Genomic DNA, 27,684 nt, shown 5'->3' with positions numbered 1-27,684 from the left:
AATATCGCTTTTATTTTGCGAAAAACTTTAATGGAAACACAGCTACTGTGTGGTTGAGCTGATTTTCTCACTTTTCAGGGCTAAAGACTACTATCGAAACCAAATGTGCAAAGAAACTCCTCTTTAATGTGGAGTCCGCAGTCCTGTTCAGAATGGTCCTTCCATTCTTCCAATACATTATGTATTTAGAAAAAAGAACAAAGAGAAACAGAGCTCTGTAGCAGCTTGAATCCTGACCAATCCCTGCCATTTGGTATGAATGGAAAGAACCAATCAGATGCCATTATGTCTTGTCTTGTCCCCACCACACTTTGTCTCTCCCTTCTCCTTCTCTGACATCATTCCCAGAAATATGGAGCACAAATGAGGATGTGAAGGGCCTGAAAAGTGATGCAGTGGTTATTGTCTTTCTCAGTGACGTGCAGTCAGGGTAGGCAAGGTAGGCAGTGCCTACCCAAGGGTGAATTGATATTTTGACTATTTTTTTTAATCATAAAATAATTATAAATGATTTATTTTTCAATTTCCGATAGCCTACAGTACCTACAAGTTTGAAAGTGTCAGCCTTTTGTGCTTTTCATAGCCTAAATGACTAAACATCGCTATTTCCTGGTACGGCAAAGACGCTGCACAGTCTCACTCCGCTGTAAGGCAGGAGGAGGCCACATCCTCTCCCAAAAGCACATTGCTGCTCTGCCTCTGGACCCATAGCCTGTGTTTTTATGTGTTTGCGCATGCGCAGTCAGTTCCCCAATATGAAAACCATTTACGTAAAAATGCAACTCTCTACGCTGCCTTTGGACGTAATCGTGCTATGCTAAATGCTATACGTACGTTCAGAGTTCATTAGTGAATTGATATCACGTGGCCGCTGCTACGTTCTCTAGCTAGTGGGTGGGATAACACTACAGGCAGGATGACGGCGCTAGAGACGATAAAGAAACTTTTTATTGAGGAAAAATGACATCTTTTAAAAGATGGGAGACCAACACCTGAGCTACCAGAGCTTCAGCAAAGGTAAGGTCTGAAAATGTTTGTACTTTCCACAGTGAATGGTACAAAAGGACGGATTAGCTTTGTGGATGCGCCTCACTGAGGCTGTTATGAGTCGTTGCTGTTGTTGTTTTCTCGCGCTGCCGTGTCGTGCCATGATATATATCTTGTTGTGAGAGTATGGAGGCGATATTAAATAATTGTTTATGTTTCTTTAATGGTGTTTTACAATGTTTTGTTAGATTAACACTTGCCAGCAGAAACATGTGAAATTCTCATTGATGTTGACATTGGTGGCCTCGATAACGCCCTGCCTACCCAACCCTAGTGCTCACGGCACGTCACTGGTCTTTCTGGTGAACAGCTAATAATTTCGCAGACTACAACTTTAATCTTTACATCAACACTTACCTTACATTTTTAATACACTATTCTAGAAATATGAGTGCATTCCCAACAGTGTAAATAATTGAAGTTAGAGATGATGCAAAGCAACTGATGAAGAGTTTACCATTATTAAAGTGAACACTAATTTGTTTGTATCACCAGTAAACAGTTGTTTACACATTGTGACAAGTCTCGCAACAGTCAGACCTCCTCAACTCGCTCGAGTGTGAAAAATTCACTGGGTAAACACTGCTCCCATTATAACACCAGGATTTATTGAAGGATTTATATGTTAAAAGAAGTGTGTGTGTGCGTGTGCGTCTGCCTCTGGCCATCAGCTTTTCTAGAAGTCATTGATCCATACAGACTCTTTGCTCATGACGCTGCAGCAGCAATAAAGACGTCTGCTCTTCTCTGACAGCGTGACCACTCGTGTTTCCGTGAAGAGCGGGTAGAGACCTCAGAGCTGTCAACCTTACACTGCCACATCAAACACTATGTCAAGCAGATACAGATGTTAAAAACTAATATGTTTAAAATCTGCTGCAATTGCTATCTCCATTAATCATCAATAGGGCTTCATTTAAACCTAGTTTTTTAATCCTTTAATTAGTTTTTAATGGAAGAATAAAAGCAGGCTTTAGCTGTTTATTTGATTATTCATGGTAATCTTCTTCAACTCTTCCGTGGATGATACTGCCCTCAGATAGATGGGTAAACATCCCGGGGATGAAAACATATGTTAATGACACACTGAGCGATGTAAAACAGTGTAATGAGAAGCCTTGATGAATGTTCTTAAGGAACAGGATTCTTGTTTTTTTTTTAATTACCTCAACATACAGTGAAAGTTGTAAAGCAACAGTCTTTTATCATATACAACCAGAGCTGAGCCTTCACACAAGGATGTTTGTGATTGTCAACACTTTCAACACATTTTACAAACTTAACAATTACTAAATGTTACAGTTATTGGTGACTGAGGGATGAACTGTGATTTGACTAAAGAGAGGAATTGTTTCAAAGAAATTAACATTACAAATGGCATAGATACATGGTCTGATTAATACGCTATTAAATAGAAATGTTAATAAATATTGGTGAATGGATGAATATCCAAAGCACACTGGGTAACACGGAGGAATAAGTAAGACAAATTCTCAACTGGGAGTTTTTATCACTCAAGTTTTTGTTGTTTTTTTTTACATTTTTGCTTCATATCATTGAGTTTTCAACTCCTGGATATGCCACGTCAAGTCTATTTTATATAATTGTTGCCTTGCAAAACCCTAAATGTGACTTGCCTTGGCCCTTGAGCATCCCTAAATATGCAGCTGTGGGGAGAATGCACTGGTTCTTGTGCTGAAAGGGAGTAAAAGGGGTAGAATGTAGCTACGACAGTGTCATGGGTATTTTCTTTGATTGTACAGTGTATTTTGTAGACTATAGTTGTATTTTGTTGAATTTTTGTATTATATTTGCATGCGTATTTGTACTTGTATTTAATTCTTATTTGATATTTAATCCCTATTCTTATACTTGTGTTAATATAATCTTTGTCTTGGTCTCTATGTTTACTTTTTAATCATATATTTATCTTTTGTTTGTGTTTCTTTTCGACTTGTTATAATTTATACGTGGAGCCACTGTAACAAAAGTGATTTTTCTCTGGCTTTATTAAAGTATTTCTGATTCTTGATTCTAATTCAATGTATCTATGGCTGGACACACAACACAGATGCTTATCAAAACCAACCGTGGGCAGAGAGATACAAGGTTGTTTTGTTTTGAAGGATTTTTACCATCATTATTTATTGTGGACCTACATATTCCAGGCCTGGGTTGATGAAGTCTCTCTGATGAGATTTATAACAATGAAACCTTACAGCAGTGGTTCCCAACCTTTGAGAAGTCGTGACCCCATTTTTATATCAGAAATTTCCAGAGACATTTTTTCTCTAGAAATAGTTTTTCATTGTGTCTGTTGTACTGTTACAAATAGGGATGTCCCGATACAACCTTTTCACTTCCGATACGATACCAATATTGCAGCCTTGAGTATTTGGCCGATACCGATCCAATGTGATGTCAGCACAAATCATAGATACTTTTATTACTTATTTTGTAGTGTGGAATGTTAGAAAAGGCTTGATCAAGTGATGTTACTCAAACGGAGAACAATAGTCAGCAACAGTAGGTACGAGAAAAAAAATATCCATTTATTATTAACCAACTGGTTACAAAAATTTTAACATTCAACATAATATCTACAGTATTCTACAATTTAATAAATATAATATATATCTGAGATTTTAGATGCAATCCGTTTTCTGGCTGATATCAGACCAATTTTCGATATCAATATCAGATTGGGACACCTCTAATAGGAAGAAGTCAATTTTACATTGTATTTGAACTAGATTCATATATGAGAAAGTAAAAGTAGAGAATACAGTTGTTTGAGATCGTGTGTGGTGTTTTTATTTGAAAAATAATGATAATTGAAACAATTTCAAAATGTAATTTTAATAAGGGTTTGTTTTTGTTTTTGTTTTTTAACAACTACAAGACATTTTAGGTGACCGCAATTCATTTACATGGGGTCACAACCCCTAGGTTGAAAAACACTGCCTTACAGGGTTTGGAAGTTGGATATTTACATGAACGATTGTCAACAATACTTTGCCAATCTAATAATAATAATTTGACTTATTTGAATTCATTACCAATATGTATTGAAACGCATGCGTATTTATAGTCTATGGGATTCAAACGCAGGACTTTCAAACTTCCAGTACTACAGTATTATTATATCTATTATTATTATTATTATATCTACCTGATGGAGTGATGATGCTGTTCAAAGCTGAGATCCCGTGTCCTAAGTCACGTGACTCACCGGCAGCGACCGAGAGACAGAGCACGAGCTGATCCATCTGCGAACCAACAACCTCCACACGGACACCTGCCTGCTTTCTTTATCATAAACCACTTACTCCCACTCGGTGAGTACGTTTTCCTCTGTTTTTAGTATTATTTTTGCTAGCGCCCTTCCCACTCTTTTACTCCCCATCGCGTCTCGCTTGTTCCGACGTGGGGAAGAAGATCTTTGCCCAGCATGCGATGCTCTCAGCCCGGTTACTGAGTGTCGGCGCTCCGCTCCACATGCTGGAGGGCTTTCTTTCATATTTACTCTCCCTCTCAGCCTCCTGTAGTCTTCTTTCCCTACTCTTTTCTTTACTGTGGCTTGTTTTGGTGACAAATGTGTTTTTCTCTGGTTTTGGAGCCTCAAAGTGTCTCAAGGGATGAAATAACACTTTTGTTTTTATATGGTAGGATCTTGTCTTTGAACTAGGTGAGAAATTACTTAACTTGATTTGTGTTTTTGTGTTATTTTTGTATATCTGGCTTCAAATGGAAAGTTTTTCCTAATGACAGAAGGTTTTGAGTGTGTTTATGATGTAAAAAAAAAACAAAAAAAAACACAATCAACAACAAGATAAACCCATATATTTAAGTTTAAAGCAGTTAAACTGCAAACGTTGAATGTTTAATTAAAAAAAAAATTGTTCGTCCATCCATCCAAAAGGCCCATTTTCTAAATTTTTTTTGTTATTGTATTTTTTTTTTAACCATCATTAATATCTTGGACTTCTTACATTCTAGTTCCATTCCCTACTCTTGTACTCTACTCTTGAACAGCCCCCTTTGAACTAAGTGAGAAACTGCTTAACTTGATTTGTGTTTATGTGTTATCTTTGTATATCTTGCTTCAGATGGAAAGTTTTCCTTTTTTGAAGAAATACTGTTTTGAGTGGGTTCATCATGTAAAAAACGACAACAAAAAACAAACAACATAAACCCATATATTTAAGTTTAAAAACACAGTTAAACTAGAGCTGGGCGATATGGACCAAACCTCATATCTCAAAATACCGATAAAGGATCTAAATCTCAATCATTTCAATTCAAATGAAGTCGAGGTTCAAGTTGATGATGCAAAATGCCACACAGGCACATTTATTAATAATAATGCACAATATGTTTCTCCTCTAAGGGACAGCATGTGTGAGTGAGTTCTGTAGTGGGGCTAGTTTAGTGGTAGATCAGAGTTAGTACGCACTAAGCAATCCATCTAACTGTGTTCATGTTGTTCTGAGAGGCAAGCTGCAACTTCTAAAACAGGTATTATGATACAAAATAAGCTATACATATATTGGCTATATTGTCATTTTCTATATCTCCAAATAGAAAACTCGATATATTGCCCAAGCTCTTGAATCTTTAATTGAAAAACAGAGCAATTTATTAATCCATCCATCCAAAAGACACTTTTCTAAGGGTAGAAATCCAAATGTCAAACTGACAAAAATAGAATAAGGTCATATTTTAACCTTCTAACTTTGCTCTTTTGATAAGCAGAGGATGTTTCCTTACATGGCACAGACAGACTTTGTTCCCTCTTTAGTTAAAGCCATAGATACTGTATATTGTGGGCGGAAATGGGAAGTATACAATAACCAATCCGAAAGCCCCATTCTGCTCATTACCAAAACTGCTTGGTTATAGAGTTGTTCATTCTGCAGCAGCTTCTGTGTGAGCAGTGCTGGTGCGCCCTAGGCCAGATTGTTTTCTTTCTTTTACTCATATTGTGTGTTTGAATCTCATTTGATCTGAGATGAGTGAAAAAAACAAAACCTGTAAGGATTCAGAACTGTGATGGAATGACAAACAGTAGATGTTTCTGGACTGTTTGTGACAATGCAGGCTGGAAACGAGGTTTTTAAACCCTTGGGATAGCTTTTCATTTTCATTATACACCAGCTCTTTAATCAGGGAATGTTCTGAATTTGAGGTTTTTTAAACAAAAAAATGACAAAGCATTGAATATTTTTCCACTTTGCATAATGTCATTATGCCATATAATCAGAATAGTAGGCCAGATGGTGAAAGTGTTTGTTGAGACACTCCATAGTCTCTAACATACATATTTTTGGACTACGTAAGTAGACTAGGGCTGCACGATTATGGCCAAAATCATAATCACGATTATTTTTTATCAATATTGTAATCACTATTATAATCACAATAATTTTTCATATTAGCGAAAAATCTGTTTTTATTGCATTACTATTAAACAAACAATATAGCTTACAGTGCAAAATTAAGCTTTAAAGGGAATTATATTAAAATAATAATAATTTAAAACGTACCAAAGGCTAACTGAATAAATACACTATACAGAGTGCAGAGTAGGGCTGGGAAAAAAATCGATTTATTCGATTTATCCAATTTGTAGATAAAAACAATTTTTATTTTTCAAATTCGAGTTTAAAAAAAAGAAAAAAAATGTAATTTAAATGTTTTTTTTTCCACCACAGTTTTTTTGTACTTTTTTGCGTTCCGTCCTTGTGGGTTACCGTAGCGTGATGTGAGCCAGGCCCTTCTTTGTTTACATTTGTTTACCCTTTAAGTAGGCTATATGTGTGCCACAGGCATGTTTAATGTTTTATTCACACTATGCTGAGATGCTAAGGAAAGAGTTTATTATTTTTTTAATTGTACTGTTATACGTTTTAAAATATGTAGTTATCTGATTTCTTAATCAGAAAATTTAAGCTACTGTGAAGTTGCTGTTGCACTTTTGCTTAAAAACTTGGTTTAAAGCTTGAAATTGTTGAATGACAGAGCCTCAGTTACTTTTTATTTTGGGATTGTTCTATGCATTTTAACTCTTGAGGACAGTCACAGCAATAATGTTGCACTTTTGACAATATATCTGATGTCTGCAGTCATTTCTAAGTGCATTAAAAAAATAATTGAAAATCTAATCGAAACTCGAATTTTGCTTTAAAAAATTGGAGATTTTTTTTAGGCAAAATCGCCCCGCCCTAGTGCAGAGCCCTTATTTTAACTGTAAATATTGCAGACGATCAGGTTAACTTCATCATGGCAACTAAAATAACTATTAAGACTTTGTGGAATCAAATTCAAACCTACAACCTTATAGCATTTCTCTTTTCAACAAAGAGGTAAAAACAGATTTTGTCCTTCAAATTAGCTTTCCACCTCTGCATTTGAAACGATTTCAAACAGTTCAATAGAATATTATACCAGTCACAGCTGAGCTCCTCCAACTGTGTTTGTTTTTGGTGTACACAGTAGAATAATAATAAATGTGACAATACGTACGAAAGCCTTGGAAACTGGCTTGAATGAGTCACTGAAGGATCTATGTGTGAGGGAGGGATAGAGATTTCAGGACCTGTGTTAATACTCTCCAGCAGCACTTTATGCAAATAAAGCTTAAATATTTTGATATGCTTTGACCTTCACTGGCAGTCATCCCCACACACCTACAGGCAAAAATAACAAACCTCAAAGAGAATTAAAATCCCTGCAGTGGTCTGATAAAGAAATATCACCCTCTTTAAACTAGTGTTTGGGCAAAATTTTGGAGAAATAATTCTTCACTAAAGTTTTTGTTTACATGTTAGATCTTTAAAAAAAAAAAAAAAAGCAGTTCAAAACTCACTCTTGAAGACATTTTACAGTTATTCTACAAAGGTAGATATGTTGCAAAATGGGAGAGCTTATAGAATATGATGTGAGCTTATGTATAAAAAAATCCACGCCCGTGAAATACATTTTATGTCATAAATGATGGGGAAAAATGTAGAGACTGACATAAAATGACAGCTGCAAACTTGTAATCCAACATTTATTCACGTTTTTTAATTACTTGCGTAAATGATAGTTTACAAACACAATTCTCCGGTTACAACTTCTGGAATCTGCCGCTACAGATGCACAAACTATTTTTCTCGTGTGAATCTGCGCTGCTTGACTTTTGCAACACATTTTGCGAGACGTCTGTAGCAAAAGTTATTCGTGCTCATAGAATCAACCTTTTTCTAACAATCTGTGGAGGAAAATTTCAGCATCCTGCCTTTACAGTGAAGAAAAATGACTTTGTTTCGGTCATATCACTGGCTGCTGCGCTAAAAAGAAACAGCGCTCTGTCTCCAAATCCTCACTTCTGATTGGTCAATCCCACATGCGGGGAGGGGAGGGGGGCATTTCTATAAGCACAAATCAGTTTTGCTACAGACGTCTTGCAAAATGTGTTGCAAAACTCAAGCAGTGCAGATTCACACGATAAAAGTAGATTGTGTATCTGTTGCGGCAGATTCCAGAAGTTGTAACCGGAGTAGGGATGTAACGATTCACTCAACTCCCTATACAATACGATTCACGATACTGGGTTCAAGATACGATTCTCTCACGATTTATTCTACAAAATGGGAATGTAGTCAAATGATGACTGAAAAATACTAGAAAATACTGTATTATTTTCCTTTTATTTTTCATTGTCAAAAGAATCCCTTGATAAACTATTCAAAACAATGCAATTTAACTAAAAATAAATCTTGAATGAAATAAATAAAGGAATAATACAAATGAAGAAGAAGCTTATTAATTTAAATTCTGGTTCTATAGTAAACAATGCAAAACTGCATAATAGTTCTTTTTCTTTTTAAAAGTGCAACTGAAAATGTACTTTGTGCCTTAACAATTGCACTGATTTACGTCAGATATTTGTTTGGACCAGCAGAGGGCGCTGGTAACCCAGTGGTCCGTTGGCATGCAGAAATTCTTGCGGTGAAGAAGAGATGCTATGCTAGCAGACAGAGCTAATAGAAAAACGTGACTTTTACAGATATTCACGTAATATTGCAGATATTCTCCGGTGCTAAAGGGGTAAGGAATCATTTATTAACATGTTTAAGAGTAGAAGGCGGCCAGAAACAAAGTAGTAGCAGATTCCGCTGTGTACACTGCTGGACAAGAGAAGGGATAAATATATAGCGCCCTCTGCTGTTTAAAAAAAGTACTGCGATTCAATTTTCAAATAATCGATGTCAATCGTGATACCTATGAATCGATTATTAACTGCCTTACGATTAATCGTTACATCCCTAAATCGCCGAGTTGTGGTTGTAAACGGTCATTTACGCAAGTAATTAAAAAAACGTGAATAAATGTTGGATTACAAGTTTGCAGCTGTAATTTTATGTGTAAATATCAGTCTCTAAATTTTACCCCATCATTTGTGACATTAAATTTATTTCACGTGTGTGGATTTTTTATACACAAGCTCACATCGCATTCTACAAGCTCTCTCATTTTGCAACATATCTACCTTCATATTATTCCAACCCTCAAGACTTTGCAGGTGAAGGACCAGGTGCGGGTAGCCGAGCATGAAATGTGCTGCTATGCAAACAATACATATCTACAGTGAGGGATGAGGAGCAGCGATGCTAGTCTGGAATAGCCAGCACTGTGCTACTCATGCACTGAATGACTATGAACTCAGAGCGAAAAAAGAGGGAGGATCAAAGTTCAATCAGGTATCTGGATTGGACGACATTCTGCCTGAGTCTCTCTCTCTCTCTCGGCTGATCAATGACCCTGATCAGGTGAACCACCTGGGCCTCCTCACAGCCACGCATCACAGAGTGACTTCAGCTTTGCAAATGAAAAACTATGAATGTCCATCTATCAGAGTGCAGTAGGCTAAAGAACAGATTAGGGCAGCTGCTGCAAGTGAGAGATAACCAAAGACAAACGGTGATGAGGAATGACGGCACGCCTGTTTTTACCCAGCTCTGCATATGTGTGATATTCACTTCACATAGGCCTTTGTTTCATTATGCATGTGGTTTCTAGTACCCACGGCTCCTTATTAGATGCATGTGTCTGATGTTTTCACGCCTGCACTTGTCACTTTCACTACTCAGTACATATTGAGCACTGCTTTGAATGTGCAGCAGGTTTGGATTAAATGTCATGTGCACTTGATGCTCATTTTTTTAAGTGAAATACCATTTGCTTGGCGGGTTCTGTATAACAGAGCCAGTTGTTTTTATTTCGTCATTCATAAAATGTGGTGGATTTCAGCACCGCGGACAGCTGCCAACTGTTGATCCGAAGTGAGCTAGGAGTGTAAGGCTGTGTTCGAAATGGTACACTCCAGTCCGTACTATAAACTACAAACTCATTGAGTACATACTGTCTACTATATACTATTAGTATGAGTAGGATGATGAGCGTTACCACTGAAGTATACTTTCAAGTTTCCCAAGATGCATTTCAAACCTACAGCGACACAAACCTGAAGCACACTGAGGTTAAATATCTCCGTTATTTCTCCACCTTTGAAAGTTCTGAAAACAAGAAAGCGACCAAGCAGAAAATTAACATGTGCTCATTTGATCCATAAAACTCGCGGAAACACATTTCCTGCCTACATTTCGGACATTTCCGGAGACCCGCCATTGTGCTACTGACTAATGTTCCGGTTAACTTCAAAACAAGAGCCCTATTTACAAAATGGTTAAAAACTAATGGAAGACAAGAAGAGATGCTTTTGTTTTGAAAAAGGGGATGTTTGATTTTTAGCTTGAAGCCGTTCCCAGGACGATTTTACGTGCTCGCAATGCATCATGGGGCGGTTGAGTATGACTAGTGTGCCCACCGTGCATACTTAAAGAATGTCCTGATATTGTATACATTCTCGCGTACTCAATCTTTGCATACTATCTAATAGGGGTGTTGAAAAAAATCAGTTCGGTGATATATCGTGATATTACGTCGCATGAATCTCGGATCGATTCAAAATGCATCCATATCGATTTTTTATTTTTTATTTTACCTTTATTTAACCGGGAAAGTCTTTTCCACTGCAGGAGACATTATAACTGCACAAAAAAGTGCTGAAACCTGGGCATGTTGACCAGCTTGTGTTTGTTCAATAAAATCTAAACAAAAAGTACTAACTTTCTGCATTTATTTGTTGTTCTAGGCATAAACCTAGGTTAAATTGCACTGAACTCAAAGTTGCACTAAAGTCAAAGTTGGTTTAAAAGCCGCAGGCAGATTGTATGTTATTTTTTTATTTTAAGTTGCACTACATACTCATTTTGACCTCAGACTTAGTATAAGTACTACATTAGTATACGATTTCGAACACAGCCAGTGTCTTGATTTGGCCTTAGAATAAATATCATGTACATTTTTTGGGGTTTTTTTCCACGTTAATTTGTTTAAAAAAAAAAAAAATCTATATTAATATATATATATATATTTATAAGAATGTACAATATAGTACAGGGAGTCTTTAGTGGACAGACTGCAGGTTCTCAGCAGCTGAACGTGAAAGTGAGATAGTTTGTGTCTGAACAGATTTGAATGTTAAAGGTTCAAATTTTATTCTGTAGTAATCTCATATTGACACTGGAATTATCTATAGGTTAGATTATTTGTGCTTCTTACTATAATCAACAATTTTGGTTATTTCTTTTAAAGAATAAGTCATTTTTTAATAATAACAGACTGGCCTTTAGCAAAGCCTCAGTGTTTTGATAAATGACACTGTTTCAGGTTAAATACAATTTCTGTGAAATAACTTGATGATTGAGTGCCGTTTACAAATTCATAATATGCTATTAATCACTGTTAATAGCTGTCAGATTTACAAATCATGTAATTTAGATTAGATTAGATTTACACCTCTAATCTTCACACATTGCCTTCCATGGCTCATGAAGCTACATGGAGCTCTGAATTCCTCACTGAACAAGCTATGAATGTGTTTTTAACAGTGGAAATAAGGCTTGATTTGTGCAATTTTTGAACCTTACGGTTGTACTTAAAAAAAAAAAAAAAGACAACAATTCTGCCTTACACAGTGGAGTTTGCATGTTTTCTCAGAGCAAAGATGGGTTTCTACAGGACATGTAGCATTCCTCCATAGTAGGACATCAGAACTAAATGTGTTTCTACGTATATTCGATATCTAGGTTCATCTTACCTGTGCAGCTTGTTAACAGTTTGAAATGATGTGATATCCGAAAAAAAAAACTTCCTTTGTTGGGTTCAGTTTCAGGCTTTTTAAATACAGCCATGGTTGCATGAATGTTGAGGTGTATTTCACTGTGTTTTGAAATGATGAAATGCTCTGTTTCTATCAGTTCAAAGGGACTATTCCACATTTTCCAAGAAAATGAATGAACAATAGCCCTCCATGGCCTAATGAAGCCAACACTAAAAAGGCAGTTTTCAATGAACAACGTACTATAGACACAATGATACACATCAGGCTCACTTTGTTTTAGTTTCCCAGGCAAAGCACGGCCCAGTAAGTTTATATGTAAAGCAATGGGTTTTATCACAAAGCCAAAACAAGCTCAACAACTCCTGAATTGATACGGAAATCAATGAAACAAATTTTTTCATTAGCTGATTGATTTTAATATAAAATTCTTTAGATTTAATTTTCTTCTTGTGTGTTAGCTAAACTAGCTGTTAACAAGCCAGCGTTGTGAATTATTTCCAAGATAATGTAATTTCTCTCAATATTGATAATAATCTTGTCCCATATGAGGTGTAAGTTTGACGTTTTAGTTTTCTTAGCGCAGGCTGTTACCATGGTAACACAACACATTTGGAGCAACTCGTAGGAGTTGCATAAGCACAGTTTGAGGTAAAGAAAAGGGCTGCATCGATAAAGCCCTTGTATGTGTTTTGTTTCGCTGAAATCCTGCATATTGGAGTATGATTTGTTCAAACGGCTAGCTCACCCTTCACACCAAGCGAATTAAGAAGTGATGCAAACAGAAATTAATGTAAAATTGGATCAAGTATAACTTATTACTCAACATTTCTGAGTGTAAAACCTTGTAAATATGAAGCGTGTGGCCCTTGGAGCAGATATTTACAGTCTCATCTATCTGAGGACACATGGAGGTTGTGCAAAAGATAAGCTTGTATGAATCATCTGTTACAATAAAAGTGTACAAGCCTGAGCTATTGTAAAACAGATCCATCCATCCAATAATAATCAATATTTGACCTTACTCAATGGTGACATAAACAAAACCAGTCTATCTCCCGATCTGGATATGGACCCATAATATCAACACATTTCTTTAGCTTAAGCCTTGATAACATCCCTCTACTTAAACCAAGGAAAATATTTACCTCCGTATATTTGTGTAATGAAAAGATGATCCAATATAAACCTGTAAAATTGTATTTGAATACACTACAGAAGTACGACATTCAGGAAAAAAGATTAAATGAGTTCAAAACTAGGAATTTATACCGAGTAAAAGTTGTGGAAACAAAGTGTGAATAGAAAAATGTTTGTGCACAAATTAATTCCCTTTCAAAATAAAATCTTAACATTTCAAAAACCCACAAATCGCCTATACTAGAAAGCTAGATCCGTTCATCTATCTTTCCGTTAGTGGGCATCACCTAACCAAACATTCCCTGTCAGAGAGAAGCTGTCCTACGAAGGTCGATAACAACATGCTTCAGCCTGGCTACGTGTGTGCTCCCATAAAAGGGGTGGAGATTGCAGCGTCTGACCAATCACTACAATTAATTAACCTGGCAGAGCTACCTTTTTTTTTTTTTACAATTGAGGAACAGCTTATGATCTTGAACAAATATAATAGATTCCAAACCATGATGACAGCAAAGAGCAACAGTGTTAGTGCAACGCGCACCAGGAGGGATTGGTTAGGATGCGGCGCTTTTATACTCGCTCAGATCTGATGCACTTCATAACCAGGTCCTGACCAGGTTAGGTGTTCAGCTTACCCCGGTAAATTAAAAATTATGAATAATAAAAATCCATTATTTAGACCAAAAACATAACAGGAAGCTGCTGACATTGTTAATGCGTAAAAGCGTGAGATTATTTATGATATTAATCCATTGGATGATAAACAGACAGCGCTCTGATCAGTTTCACTTTATTACAAAACACACGTGTTTCTATTCAGGTAGAGCTTTATTTATCACTATAGTGTATGAATGAATTAACGAATAACTTCACCCATCCACGCGTACGGAGACACAGGCTTCATCAGATGACTGTAGATCAGTCCATCAGATATAAATCTATATCTTTCCTAAATGATGTCATCCGTAAATGAAAGAATTGCATTTATCCATTAATAATATTCTTTCCCTAACGCAGCTGTCAGATCTTCACCAACCAGGGTCTTCTATCAATGGGAAGGTCGTTTTCTAAGAACTGATTGGTCAGGAGGCGGGGCTTTAGCACTTGCTCAGATCCTAGCCAGAACAAAACCTGGTCCCGACCAGGTTAGTCGTTCAGCCTAAGTTACCATGGTGATTTAGTCGCGTAAGACGTTAGCGAGCTTCTTAGTACAGCACACACTGATTAAATCCCGGAAGTTAAGGGGTGATCTAGCTTTGTAGTATAGGCCCAAAATGACTTGAAAAACACACAAAACAACAAGAAAACACCATTAATGACTCCAAAAACTCACAGAAAACACAATTACACAGAAATATACATTACAACAAAGAAAATACACAAAAACAACAACAGCATATGACTAACTTTTTCCTTAATGCAGTGGTTCTTAAACTTTTTCTGTTGCGCCTCTTTTGAAGAATGACTTCACTGCCTTAGTGAATATACATGAGCCTGCTGGTGTTACAGGGACTGCCAGATATTTCATGTTTTGTCCCAACAATTATTATAACTTGGGCAAATCAGCTATGTATTTGTTTATTAGGATTGTATGTCATTCATTTATAAATCACGAATAGAGGACCTGGGATTGTTTCTTTGTGGAGTTCTAACGGGTCAAATATATGTACGTTAGATTAATATGTGACCCTGAATTAACTTTAAGCGTCACTGTGTGTATTTTATTGCTCCCTGTGACAGACTGGTGTCTAGTCACAGTGTCAGTAGTAAAGCAGATAGATGAATTAATTATTTGCAAAGAAATGCCACACTTGTCCTAGCCAATGACAGGGTCTCTGAGGTCATCAGAAAAGTTCTGAAGCAACTCCTTTGAAGCGCCTCCATGAATCCGTTAAGTATTTTTGAGGCAATCGCATGAATACTAACCTTCATTCATCCACATCCAGTTTATTTTCTTCTTGCCAACAGAAAAAATGTGGTGCCTGCTTTAATCTCTTTTTTGTTCTTTTTGTCTTCTTGGATGACTATTTGCATTAAAATGAGGATTACTTACCATCTATGGCGTCCCCTGTATTCACACTGCTGTCACTATGCCTGCAAAATGTGTTTAATTCATGAAATTAAAATCACTGACAGCCTTTATTGTGTACACATCATCATTCATTTAAATTACAAATGGCACCTCAAATTAAATCCAAGCCTGCCTTAGTTTTAGCGATTCATACTTTGAAAACCTCTGGTGCACACGTACGTTCCACTTTCGACTTATTCAATTAAACCCACAGGTCACCACTTATCCCATCATTAATGCCGATGCCCGCTTTTACGCCCTAACATTTAACCTTAGATGATCACGCCCCGCCTCGTGCTGTTACACACGCTGGCTTTTACACCTGAGTCTCACGGTTTAAAACCCAAACATGTTCTGTCACTTGATAATTACTCACAGCTCTGCTGACCCATTTATACACGGAGCCCGATGGAGGCGCCAGCTGCAAACTGGCAGCCACACAAAAGGAGAATTAGGAAAAAGGAGAAATATGTTCCAAGGCAAAAAAGATATGTGAAAGCATGATTTATGTTTTCTTGCCCTCGAGCAGCAGGTGGAGTTTCTTCTCTTTCTCTCTTTCAATCAAATTGGCACAGTGGCGTAGGAGTAATCCTTCATTTCAACTGTTGTCAGTAAGGGTGCAGTAAACTTGTCTTAGGAACAGATAAAATGATAAATCTGTCCATTGTTTTTTTTTAAAAAAGCAATTAATCAATCATTTTTTTAAACCGGGGTGTTAAACTCATTTTAGTTCAGGGGGCAAATATGGACCACTTTTAGCCACAGATTTTAGGTGGTAAAAAGAGCAAAGTCAACATTATTGTGCCTTCATTTGCACTTCCAAGTATAAATTATATATAAATGATTAAGTATGTGAGTATAACAATCCCTGCAGGATATTCAGTTAAATTTACCTGATTTGGGGAAATTTCCTGGAATAATTTGATTTTGATTTTTAAAAATTTCTTTCAAACAATTTGAGATAAAAAATGACTGCTGTCATGTGATCTAAGACCTGGAAAACTGAGCTCTGCAAATATTGTGGATTTTAATTGAATTTTTGTATTTGGAGGGGCTGGGATATGAACAACTGAATTCATTGGTAATTTGCAAAATGTTTCATGTTTTTCCTGTCATTTTTACTTTCTCGAGTGGACCAAATTTGATGCTCTAAAGGGCCGGTCTTGGCCCCCGAGCCTTGAGTTTGACACATTTTAAACGATTATTCAATTAATCATGGTAAAAAAAAAAAAAAAATCCAATTTTCGCAGTATTAATACTTAATGATCTTATTCCAAAAAAAAAAAGATTCTATTTTTACTGTACAACACAAATAACAGATAGGAGTTACTTAAATAAAGGCCTAAAAAGCAACATTGCTTAAATAAACACAATCACAGTGTTTCACCAAACATTTAGATTCAAGTGTAGCTAGGAAAAAGAAAAAATAAACCCCAAAATTCCACAACAGAATTTTATATTTCATTTAATAAAATGTAAGTCAAATTTTAAATTTTTTAGCTGTGGTAATATAATGCTTGTAGCTATGTTTTATTGCCAATACCTGTCCATCTACAGAATAATGTAGTAACAAATACAGCTTATTTTAAACATTAAGGAAAATAACAGAATACATTTTTTGTAAGTAATATTGCTATTTATTTCCAAGTGCATGTTTATATTTGTGCAGTTGAACATAAAAAACTTCCTTTGTATGTTCAATATTATTCTTTGTATTCATATATCAACAAATAATACATTGTTTTAAAAAAAATTAAAATTACTGTTGCTTTATTTTTTTAAGCCATTAAGTTGACAAATTATACTGTGGTAAATGGTAAAATGGTAAATGGACTTGATTTTATATAGCACTTTATCCCCACACTGAAGCAGTCTCAAAGCGCTTTACATATCAGCTCATTCACCCAATCACTCTCACATTCACACACCAGTGGGACAGGACTGCCATGCAAGGCGCTAGTCGACCACTGGGAGCAACTTAGGGTTCAGTGTCTTGCCCAAGGACACTTCGACACATAGTCAGGTACTGGGATCGAACCCCCAACCTCTCGATCAGAAGACGACCCTCTACCACCTGAGCCACGGTCGCCCTGTGCATTTAAGATTCATGAAATACTTCAAATGTGAACATTTGAACCATAAACTTTATGGGATTTGAAACAAAAAATATTCTAGCACTGCAGATTTTTATACCACTATATTTGACTTCACTCTCTCCATTAACCAGCTGATAATGTGTGAATCAAATATGGTGTTTTTTCTACAAAAATAGAAAAAAACCTCATGATTTCTTACAGGGAGAAACCCCTGTCCTGCATGTTTTATTTGCTCTCATGGTCTCATACACCTGGCTGATAGTATCTCATTATCAGGCTCTCTGTAGAGCCCAAAACATGCAGAATGACATCTCTCCAGGGTCAAACTTAAGCATCCCTGGCTGGAAAATAACTGAAGACAAACCCATGACTCAAAGTTTATTTCACATTGTTAACCAATTTTTCTTCCACAGCCATTACACATTTTATAGCTGCTTTTGTTTGTCAGACCAACAGTAAATCACTACATACAGTTTTTATAGATCAGTCCGAGAAGTGGTGATTTCCCATTTTATAGTAAAGGAGTAAAGCAGAATTATTGAAGTCAGCCTGTATCTAATCATTACACCCGATGTTAGAGCTACTACATATCACTAACCCTGCATTATTGTGCTTGTAAAACCATAACTAAAGTCATTTCTACAATGTTGCCAGAAACAGTTGATGATGCTGTTTCCAAAAACTGTTAAAAATGATTATATCTGCCTAAGACATATTGTTAATAGTCTTTTAATGTTTATTTGTTCAGATGTCTGTGTAGAGAACTTTAGCTGTAGCGATGATGCATTTTTAATGTGCATCATAAATAAATGTGAGTTGTAAAACAAACAAACAAATGTGATCACTTTCTCAAAGCTGGATTAAATAATTACCAAATGCAGTTCTTCAAGTAGCTTCAATTTCATGCAGCGACCTTACTGATTATGATGCTGGCGTGCAATACTAATATTGTAATATGTTAAATTAAACACCATGCAGGTAATTTGCGCCATCCTGTCCCACCGTACAGGTCACTTTACCTGCTGTCATAGCAGGTCAAGGCTTTAGGTTGTTCAAATCTGATTATGGTCATCAGGATCAGAGAGTGGCCGCATTCCCTTACCCTGCTCAGGGTGGGGGGAATCAAAGCCAACGGGGGAAATGCATAGTGAAGCACGCGTGGCCAACCGTGCGCTAGTGCGTCCACGCCGAGGTTGCCCAGGGAGAAAAACATTGCACACTGCGCGTTTTCTACCCCCAGATGTTGCAAGTTCTGAGGGAGCATGTAATTGGCATGCTGACTCAGGAATGTCCACCAGGGCTGTTGCCCATGAATTGAATGTTCATTTCTCTACCATAAACCGTCTCCAAAGGCGTTTCAGAGCATTTGGCTGTAGATCTAACTGGCCTCACAACCACAGACCACGTGTAACCACACCAGTCCAGGACCTCCACATCCATGTTCACCTCCATGATCGTCTGAGATCAGCCACACGGACAGCTGCTGCAACAATCGGTTTGCATACCCAAGAATTTCTGCACAAACTGTCAGAAACCGTCTCAGGGAAGCTCATCTGCATGCTCGTCATCCTCATCAGGGTCTCGACCTGACTGCAGTTCGTCGTCGTAATTGACTTCAGTGGGAAAATGCTCACATTCGATGGCGTCTGGCACGTTGGAGAGATGTTCTCTTCATGGATGAATCCCAGTTTTCACTGTTCAGGGCAGATGGCAGACAGTGTGTGTGGCTTCATGTGGGTGAGCGGTTTGCTGATGTCAACGTTGTGGATGGAGTGGCCCATGGTGGCAGTGGTGTTATGGTATGGGGAGGTGTATGTTATGGACAACAAACACAGGTGCATTTTATTGAAGGCACTTTGAATGCACAGAGATACCGTGACGAGATCCTGAGGCAAGTCTGACATAGTGGGAAAAGTGCAAGATAAGCTGAACTAGCAGCTTGTAGGAGCAATGCCGAATCCAACTTGTAAACAGAGGAAAATTTCCTCGTGCACGCTCTCTCGCACACATAGGCGTTCCCTCTTAGAAGCAAGTAGAGTTGCGCATGTGCAGAGGGCACTTCTTTTCTAAACTAAAATGGCACTGAATGAGTTAAGTAAAAGTGTTGCATTGCTGCTCGGCTTGTAAATTATAGAATAATATAAATAGTTTGGTTTTGTGAAATATCAATAACTGTCATTCAACAGGATCAGGCTCTTTCACGCCTCCATCAAGAGGCAGTGGGAATTTAAAACCGCTCAGAATTTTCCATCTCCTGAGTGTGATAAGGAAGAACTTGACAGGGAATGAAGACATCTACAAATAAACTCAGTCCTATATTCTTTTGTCGAGATCACGGCTGTGGTTTGCCTTTTGTTTTTTAGTCACATTCTGTTAGGTCATGTAAACATAAAGTCCTGCATTTCAATATTCAAAGCCAGTGTTGACTGAATGTTTTTCACAAAACCAGTAAGTATTTGGTATATATCGGAAGTGGATTTTCTATCTTTTCTTTTTGCTCCGAGTGTGAGTCAGGGAGTAGAGATCAGTAGAGAGAGGAAGTGCTAAAATGATTACTTTCACCACTTCCTCGCTTCTTTATCTCTTCAGAATACAGACACGGTAGAGCCTGACAGTCACCGTTAAAAGACCTAAGAGGATCTGAAGTACCCACTTTGAACTGGCTCCAACATGCTGGTAAAACCTGGGGGGAAAAACATGCTGTCAGGTGTTCAATTATCTGTCACAAAAAAAGAGTCTTTTGAAAAAAATTATATCCGACTGTGAAAAAAACCTTCCAACTGTGAGTTTCACACCTTTTCTTTTCAACAGAGATCTAATTCAGCATTTCTTCCGTGAGTACTTACCAAGCTAATAGCAGCTTTTGGCAAATGTTTCTCTTCTGTTGCATTTCAGACTTCTCGATTTCAATATTTGCTCATCAGTTATGCCTCACGTCTTTAACTAAAATCTCTCAGAATATCAAAGACTCACGCATTTTGTGAGGATAGTTGTTTTTAAAGTTGTTCTCCACACTTAATGAATATTCATGACTGTTCATATTTTCTATAACGTGATTAAAGAGAACTAACAGTGTATCCAGCGCAAATGTATCAGTGAAGGTAAAGGATGCTCAAACAACTCCAGAAAATGCCGACCATGGCTGTGTAGGAAATTGCATACTAACGTACTACTCATACTAAGTCTGACGTCAAAATGAATATGTGTGCGTTCGAGTTAGATAGTATGGAAAGATTGAGTATGCGAGAAATACCCAGATGTATAATATATTGGGAATTTTTTTAAGTATGTACGGTGGTCACACTAGTCATACTCAACCGCCTCATGATGCATTGTGAGCAGAATATAAAATCGTCCTGGGACCAGCTTCAAGCTAAAAGTCTAACATACCATTTTCAAAACAAAAGCATCTCTTCTTGTCTTCCATTAGTTTTTCTTACATTTTGTAAATATGTTTTGAAGCGGGAATCGGAAGTTTTGTTAGTAGCACAATTGCAGGTCTCCGAAAAATCTCTGAAATGTTGGTATGAAATGTGTTTTATGGTAAAAATGGCCACATGTTGATATTCTACTTGGTCACTTTATCGCTTAAAATGCTTTCAGGACTTTCAAAGGTGGCAAATCAAAAGAGATATTTAGCCTTAGTGTGCTTCAGGTTTTTGTCGTTGCAGGTTCGAAATGCATCTTTGGAAACTTGGAAGTACAGTATACTTTAGTGGGATCTGTCACCATACTAATCCTCCTAACCATACTTTTAGTATATAGTAGACAGTATATACTCATTTAGTGTGTAGTATGTTAGTATGCGATTTCGAACACAGCCCATGTGTACCTTCCTCATTTCTGACACATGTAACACAAAGCTTTCAGTCAAAATTATTGACTCTCCCTAATCGTCTTCCAAGCACGCTTTCAGTTGATGCCAAAATTTATGGATGTTTCCAAAGCACGCAAACCATTAGTAGACAGTGATCCATTTACATGCAGATCACTGCAGTTTGTCACATATTTGCAGTCTGTCCAAAAAACCTTTAGGAATGCTATTATTAGCACATGCTGATTAGACTGTGTACAATCACATTACCTTGGTCTATTGCCGTGGTTATAAATTTACTGATACTTTGTCATCTTTTCTCTTTTCACTGAGATGAAAGAGCTGAGAGGTGCTTCGGCCTTCTGTGATTAAAAAAAGCATTTATGCTTTATAAATTTGAATTTAAAGGCAAACTTTATAACAGTAGCATCATCAAACCTACAAATAAACTAACAAACAAACACAGGGTTTTTACTAACAGGGAAATCCATGGTTTCTTATTTCAGCCTCCCTCTATTTGGATATGCAGGAGGATTGTGCAGAGGAAGGTTTTACTTCAAGGCTCCTTTCTAAATGAATCCGTTGTTTTTGTGCCTGTCGGCAAATGTATTTGATGTGTCTTGGTCTAAATTGTCTTTTTTTCTGTTGGTCTGGTTTGTGTTGACAGCAATGTGGATCCCAGGGAAGAAAAAAATCTGATGTTTCACTTACATAACAACAAAAGAAGATACACAGCTTTGTTAAAGGAATTTGGCATTGTTAAAATGTTTTAAGTAGGTCTCAAGTTAGGGCCTAAATGTGTCCCTACAGTTTTGTAGTTGTGAAACTACTGAGCATTTAAAACGTAATGTCATGTGTAAATCTCCTAAATCAGTTTGTATAATGAAAACCGGGCAAAATCAGGTTGTTTTTTTTTTGGCTCATAAAAAAAAATACATCTCTGCAACTACAACTTCTGTTTTATCAAATTCAAGTCAAATTAGGGGGATTTGTTGTGGTGTGTAAATACCAGTAGAAGTAAGTGTTTGAATGTAAATGAAAATAATGTCCATACTGCAGAAGTGACAAAAATTTATTTATTTCTAGTCAATATTCAGTCTGATTAAAATTTGTGAATCAAATGTACACAAAAATCACAATTGTTTTCAAATCTGACACGGGCAACTTTCAAATTTTAGATGCCTGAACAAAACCACTGGAACACAAATGAAACATAGGAAATGTATAATAATCGCAAAAAAATATATATAACACAAATACAATATGGCTGATTAATGTTTCTGTCCTTGTATTTTTTAGCGTAACAGGCACATTAAATTGACCAATAGGATCAAATGATATGGCCAGTTTAATATGCTAGTTACAGTTAGCATTTTGGGTTCATTATTTTTGAATGTTAGACCAAAGCATTTCATGTAATTCAAATAAAGTTAGCCTGAATAAAAAGCTTGAAAGTAAAATCTTTTTTTTTTTTTTTTACGCTTCATTGGCTAGATCTTGCCGTCACCAAGGTGGAGGTCAAGGATCTTGGGCTTGAAAAGGTTGGAGACCACTGATTTAAATTGATAGAAGTCGCATTTAATGAGTACTGTAACGAGCACACAAAAAAAATGTGTTTCTCCCAAAAATCAGAATCGTACATGCTGTCTAAACATGGCTTTAGTCATTGATTTATCCAGCAATCAACTCCCTCATAATTTTTACCCCATTGCATATTATATTTGAACATCAGCTTTAGACTCTAAGGGGGAATTGCAGACTTTTTTGAAGCTTCTGACAAAATGTCAACAAGTTCTTTGTTTTTACAAAGTGAACAAGCTTATACGTTTTTAAATCCTGGATTTGTAAATTCTCTAATTTTTTTTTTAAATAGATCTATTTGCACATCAGGTGTCTGACAAGGATTTGTGTGTGTGTTTCCCAGCAGGCAGTGCAGTAGCACTAGAATGACTGGTAAGACCCAGACCAGCAATGTGACCAATAAGAATGACCCCCGCTCCCTCAACTCCCGCGTCTTCATTGGGAACCTGAACACGGCTGTGATATCCAAGGCTAACATCGAGGCAATTTTCGCCAAATATGGAAAGATAGTGGGCTGCTCTGTGCACAAGGGCTATGCCTTTGTCCAGTACGTCAGTGAAAGGAACGCCCGAGCAGCCGTGACGGGTGAGAACGCCAGAGTCATTGCAGGACAATCACTAGGTAAGAAAACTGTTTTTATGTGCAGCCTAAATCCTTAAAGTTCACGAGTCTGTTCAACTTTTATGTTGATTTGTGTCTTCACACAAAAAGCTTCTGCAGCCATATTTAAAGGCTTTTGTTTCATACTGTTTCAAGTGCAAATGTGAAAGTAATTGATCACAAGTATTCACATTACTGTAATAGAGTTGCTTTTATGGGTAATTGTACTTTTTTGAGTATATGTCTACATGAGTCATTTTACTTGTACTTAAAGGGGGGATCATGTTTTTTCAGGCACATACTACCATTCTATAGCATACACAAATAACTATGCTACCCAATTTTTTTGGGGGAAAATGCAGCAAATATTTAAAAAAATAAAACTTAAAAGAAACTTCGCTCTGTAGCACACAGTTCATGACGCTTTGATTTCGCCTCTGTCTCTTTAAGAAACTCCAAGCTTGTCTGACACGCCCATGAACACTCCCCCTTCAGTTCTCATACAAACACGCATGGATTTTGTTTACTCCTGTTTTTCTGTGCGCTGTATTTGGCTACTTTCTACATTTTTACATCGCTACAATACAATAGAATGATTATCAAAGTGAGAAAAGCTAACGTACGTACGGAGATATCTCCCCTGACACACACACACACTCACTCACTCACACACACGCTTACCCGTGCTGCTGCTGGTTCTGAAGAAGTAGTCCAGAGAAGGGATCGCATTGTTTTTTAGTGCCAGTGTAGGTATTAATCCACTTTCAAAGAAGCTCTTGTTTTAAAGCAGTCATCTGAAAAATGCAAACATAGCATATTTTTTTGGGGCGGGGGCCGCTTCCAAAGATAAACTCCAACCATTGTTGACAAATTGTTTCATCCAAAAGGGGGCTGTTTTCTTTGCATCCAAAAATAAATTTTCTTGCTTAAGGCATTTTTAAAAACTTAAGGCAGGCAGCTACTACGATGAGCAGAGTAAACTGATCAACACAAAGTAATCTCTCAGCTGTTTTTGACGGAGGTGTGTCCTGGAACCTGGGGAGGGGTGCAAGTTTTATTTATTTTTTTATTACATTTTATTTTTAAATTTTTATGCGTACATAAATGAGTACAGACAACATAAGCCATGGGTTTCTTACAAAAGTATTTGAAATAAGTAAATTAAAAGCTAAATCTTGGGCTGTGGCTGAACTAAGGAAGAAAAATAGGAGGTTGGAGGGGCGTTGTCCCTAAGGCGGAGGCTCGTCCCCAAGGCAGACCCCCGTCCGCTAGAGCAAAACAGCAGAAAAATGGCTGCTGGCAGGAGATTCAAAGATTACTCAAAAATATGTGAATCAATCTTAGAAACACTGGAGATATGTTTTTCAGGAGGGAATGACACATGATATAAAGCTTGAAAAAGTGATTTTTACCTGATACCCCCCTTTAAGTATGTTTTAAAGTCATTTTTTATATTTCTACACCCAACCTTTAATGAGTCATTTATTATTTTTTGTGATTATTATTTTTTATCTTTGTTTCATGGTCTCTTCATAAATTAGTTTATGAATGCACATTGAACATAATCCATTTGTTCTTAGTCGTGCCATTTCTGATCAACACCCAGCCACATTCTTGGGTTCATGTTGGGGTTTCTACCTATTATGTTGTTACCCACATGGCACATTTAGCATGGCAAAGTTTTAGAGTTACTCAATGTAACTATACTTAGAGTCTGAAGGTTTTTTTTTTTTTTTTTTTTTTTTTCTTGAATTGAATTATTGTTTTTTTTTTTAATTAAAAAGGAATTGTACATTTTGACATACCTTTTATTTTATACAGATGCCTTTGTGGATAATAAATGAATGTTTCTTGTAATTCAATGCAGTTCTACCCCGAAACGTTACTGAGTAAATTATTATTTTTGGTTTTAAAAGGATCAACGGACATTTTGAAACTAGAAAAAAAATTAAATAACCAGACAACAATCAAATGCATCATATCATAGCCGACCAATCAGATTAAACGTAATGTACCGGGACGAAACAGCATTGAATGCTGTTTAATTAGAGAAGGTGTTTTATTTTGAATTTAATTCATTGGTGTTATTTTTAAAAAAATTGTACAATTTGAAAGTAACTAGTAACTTTGGTTACTACTACTAAGTGTCTGATCAGGTGTCAAAAACATTAAAAAGCTTAAATAAGCTATTTGGGGTTTATTCCCCAGCTTTGATCCCATAACTAAATAAAGTAACAACAGACTATTAACATTCACTGGAGCTGCTGTGAGCTAAAATCGTGCTTTGATGTTACTGGTTCTACCCTCTTGAGAGCAAAGTGAGCTGTATGTGGCACCTGAATGAAAATGAGCGTATCTCTTTTGTACTAGAACAAAATTCATAAAAAACATGACAAACCAATAACGTATTGTCTCATATTTAAAGCAAAAAAAGAAAGAAAAGTAAAAAATAAGACAAATTAATTTTAAATTTAGACTATAGTCGAGAGACTGGATCAATGTTGTACACTTATATACATACATTATACATTTAGTCAATCAGAGACCTTTAAACATGCTGTGTCTGCTTTTTGAAACTGCTGTTGCTCACAAATAAGTAGCAACATCTGGCTCCCTCTGTTATAAAATAGCTAACGTCAGTGTCAAATTTCACCAATGTGGATTTTTTTTATTGGTTATACATTTTTCTAATAAAAACCAAAGTAATTATAAGCAGAAGCAGGCGTATAAATCAACAGGGACGAAGCATTCACAGTGAGAGCGTTGAGGGGATTCTCCTTTTTATTACATTACTTATTGATTGGTTTACAGCTTTGAAAAATACAAGCGTCAATCTCTCATTAAATATGAATAAGAACGGACCACATCTGTTATTCCAACTAAGGCTACAAAATCTCACTCAGCGTGAGGTGAAACTCCTGATTTAAGCAGCTTTATTGTCTTGTTATACAAACCCTTTCCAAAAAAAAAGAATATCATGGAAAAGTAGATTAATTTCCATAATTCCTTTCAAAAAGTTAAACTTTCATAGATTATAGATTCAAGGCCCACAATTTAAACAATTTCAAGTATCTATTTGTTTATTTTTACATAATTTGGGCTTCCAGCTCATGAAACCCACAAAAACAGGATTTCAAAAAACAGTATTCTAATTTTTTGAATTCCTGTTTTTGTGGGTTTTATGAGCTGGAAGCCCAAATTATGTAAAAATGAACAAATACATACTTGAAATCGTTTAAATTGTGGACCCTGAATCAATAACTTATGAAAGTTTAACTTTTTGAATGGAATTATGGAAATTAATCTACTTTTCCATGATATTCAAATTTTTTGGAAAAGTTCTGTATATGTAATAGGTGTTTATGGCTATAGGCTGACTATCAAACTGCACAGGGCCCATGGCTCCACTAGGTGGCTTCAAAGCTGAGTCTTGATCCCTAAAATGCTTAGGAATAGATCTCGGACATAAGAATAAGATAAACTTAAATACAAGAGATAAGCGATAGACCCAGATGGAAAGAAAGAGAACAAATATCAGTGGATTTAATTTAAAAAAATATCAGCAAGAAAACCATCCTGGATGGTGTTTTTTTTTCTTTTTGTTGTTTTATCATACCACGTCTTTTTCATTTACCTAAAAGTGAAGTAAAGAGAAGAAGGGGAGAACATTTATGGTTTATTTGCTTCTTTTTACATGTACTTAGAAAAATACTTTACGTATGTGAGCTGTTTCAAGACTTTTACTCAAGTCATTTTCTAATGGGTGACTTTCACTTTTACCAAAGTCACTTTTAGTTCTGGCAAAGTGTATGTATCACAGTTTATATATTATCTTAGGAGTTAAATAGGTTTTGGTCTTGTTTTGATCCAGTTTTCACGGTATACTGTAAATATTTTCTATCAGGTCAGGCCTAATGTGAAACCATTAAAGATGCCCAGTCATAGTTCAAAGCAGTATGTGTTGATTCATTGTTGCCTGCTAAACTAAATCTGAATTTCTTTTTGTAGCATGTGTCAGCCAAAATATATACTGAACTTCTGAAAACCAATAAGTGGGTTTCCCTAATAATGCAGATATGCATTAATAATATGCATGATAAATCAG

The 27,684-nt window shown here is 36.5% G+C and overlaps 1 protein-coding gene across 5 annotated transcripts in view; it reads left to right on the top strand.

The window, feature by feature from the left end:
• LOC114479308 (RNA-binding Raly-like protein) overlaps positions 1-27,684 on the top strand; it is a 58,759-nt gene that overhangs the window by 13,707 nt on the left and 17,368 nt on the right. For 2 of the 5 annotated variants that reach the window (XM_028472920.1, XM_028472919.1), the window contains one exon: positions 23,323-23,600. In XM_028472920.1, the coding sequence (XP_028328721.1) occupies positions 23,323-23,600 (278 nt within the window). Of the gene's footprint in view, positions 1-4,265; positions 4,386-22,892; positions 22,940-23,322; positions 23,601-27,684 lie in introns of those variants that run through there. The other 3 variants (XM_028472923.1, XM_028472921.1, XM_028472922.1) reach the window with 3 other exon arrangements.

Source organism: Gouania willdenowi, chromosome 17 (genome assembly GCF_900634775.1).
Source record: "Gouania willdenowi chromosome 17, fGouWil2.1, whole genome shotgun sequence".
NCBI classification, from domain to species: domain Eukaryota; kingdom Metazoa; phylum Chordata; class Actinopteri; order Blenniiformes; family Gobiesocidae; genus Gouania; species Gouania willdenowi.
Note: the sequence above shows the minus strand (reverse complement) of the source record. Positions and strands in the feature narration are given on the sequence as shown.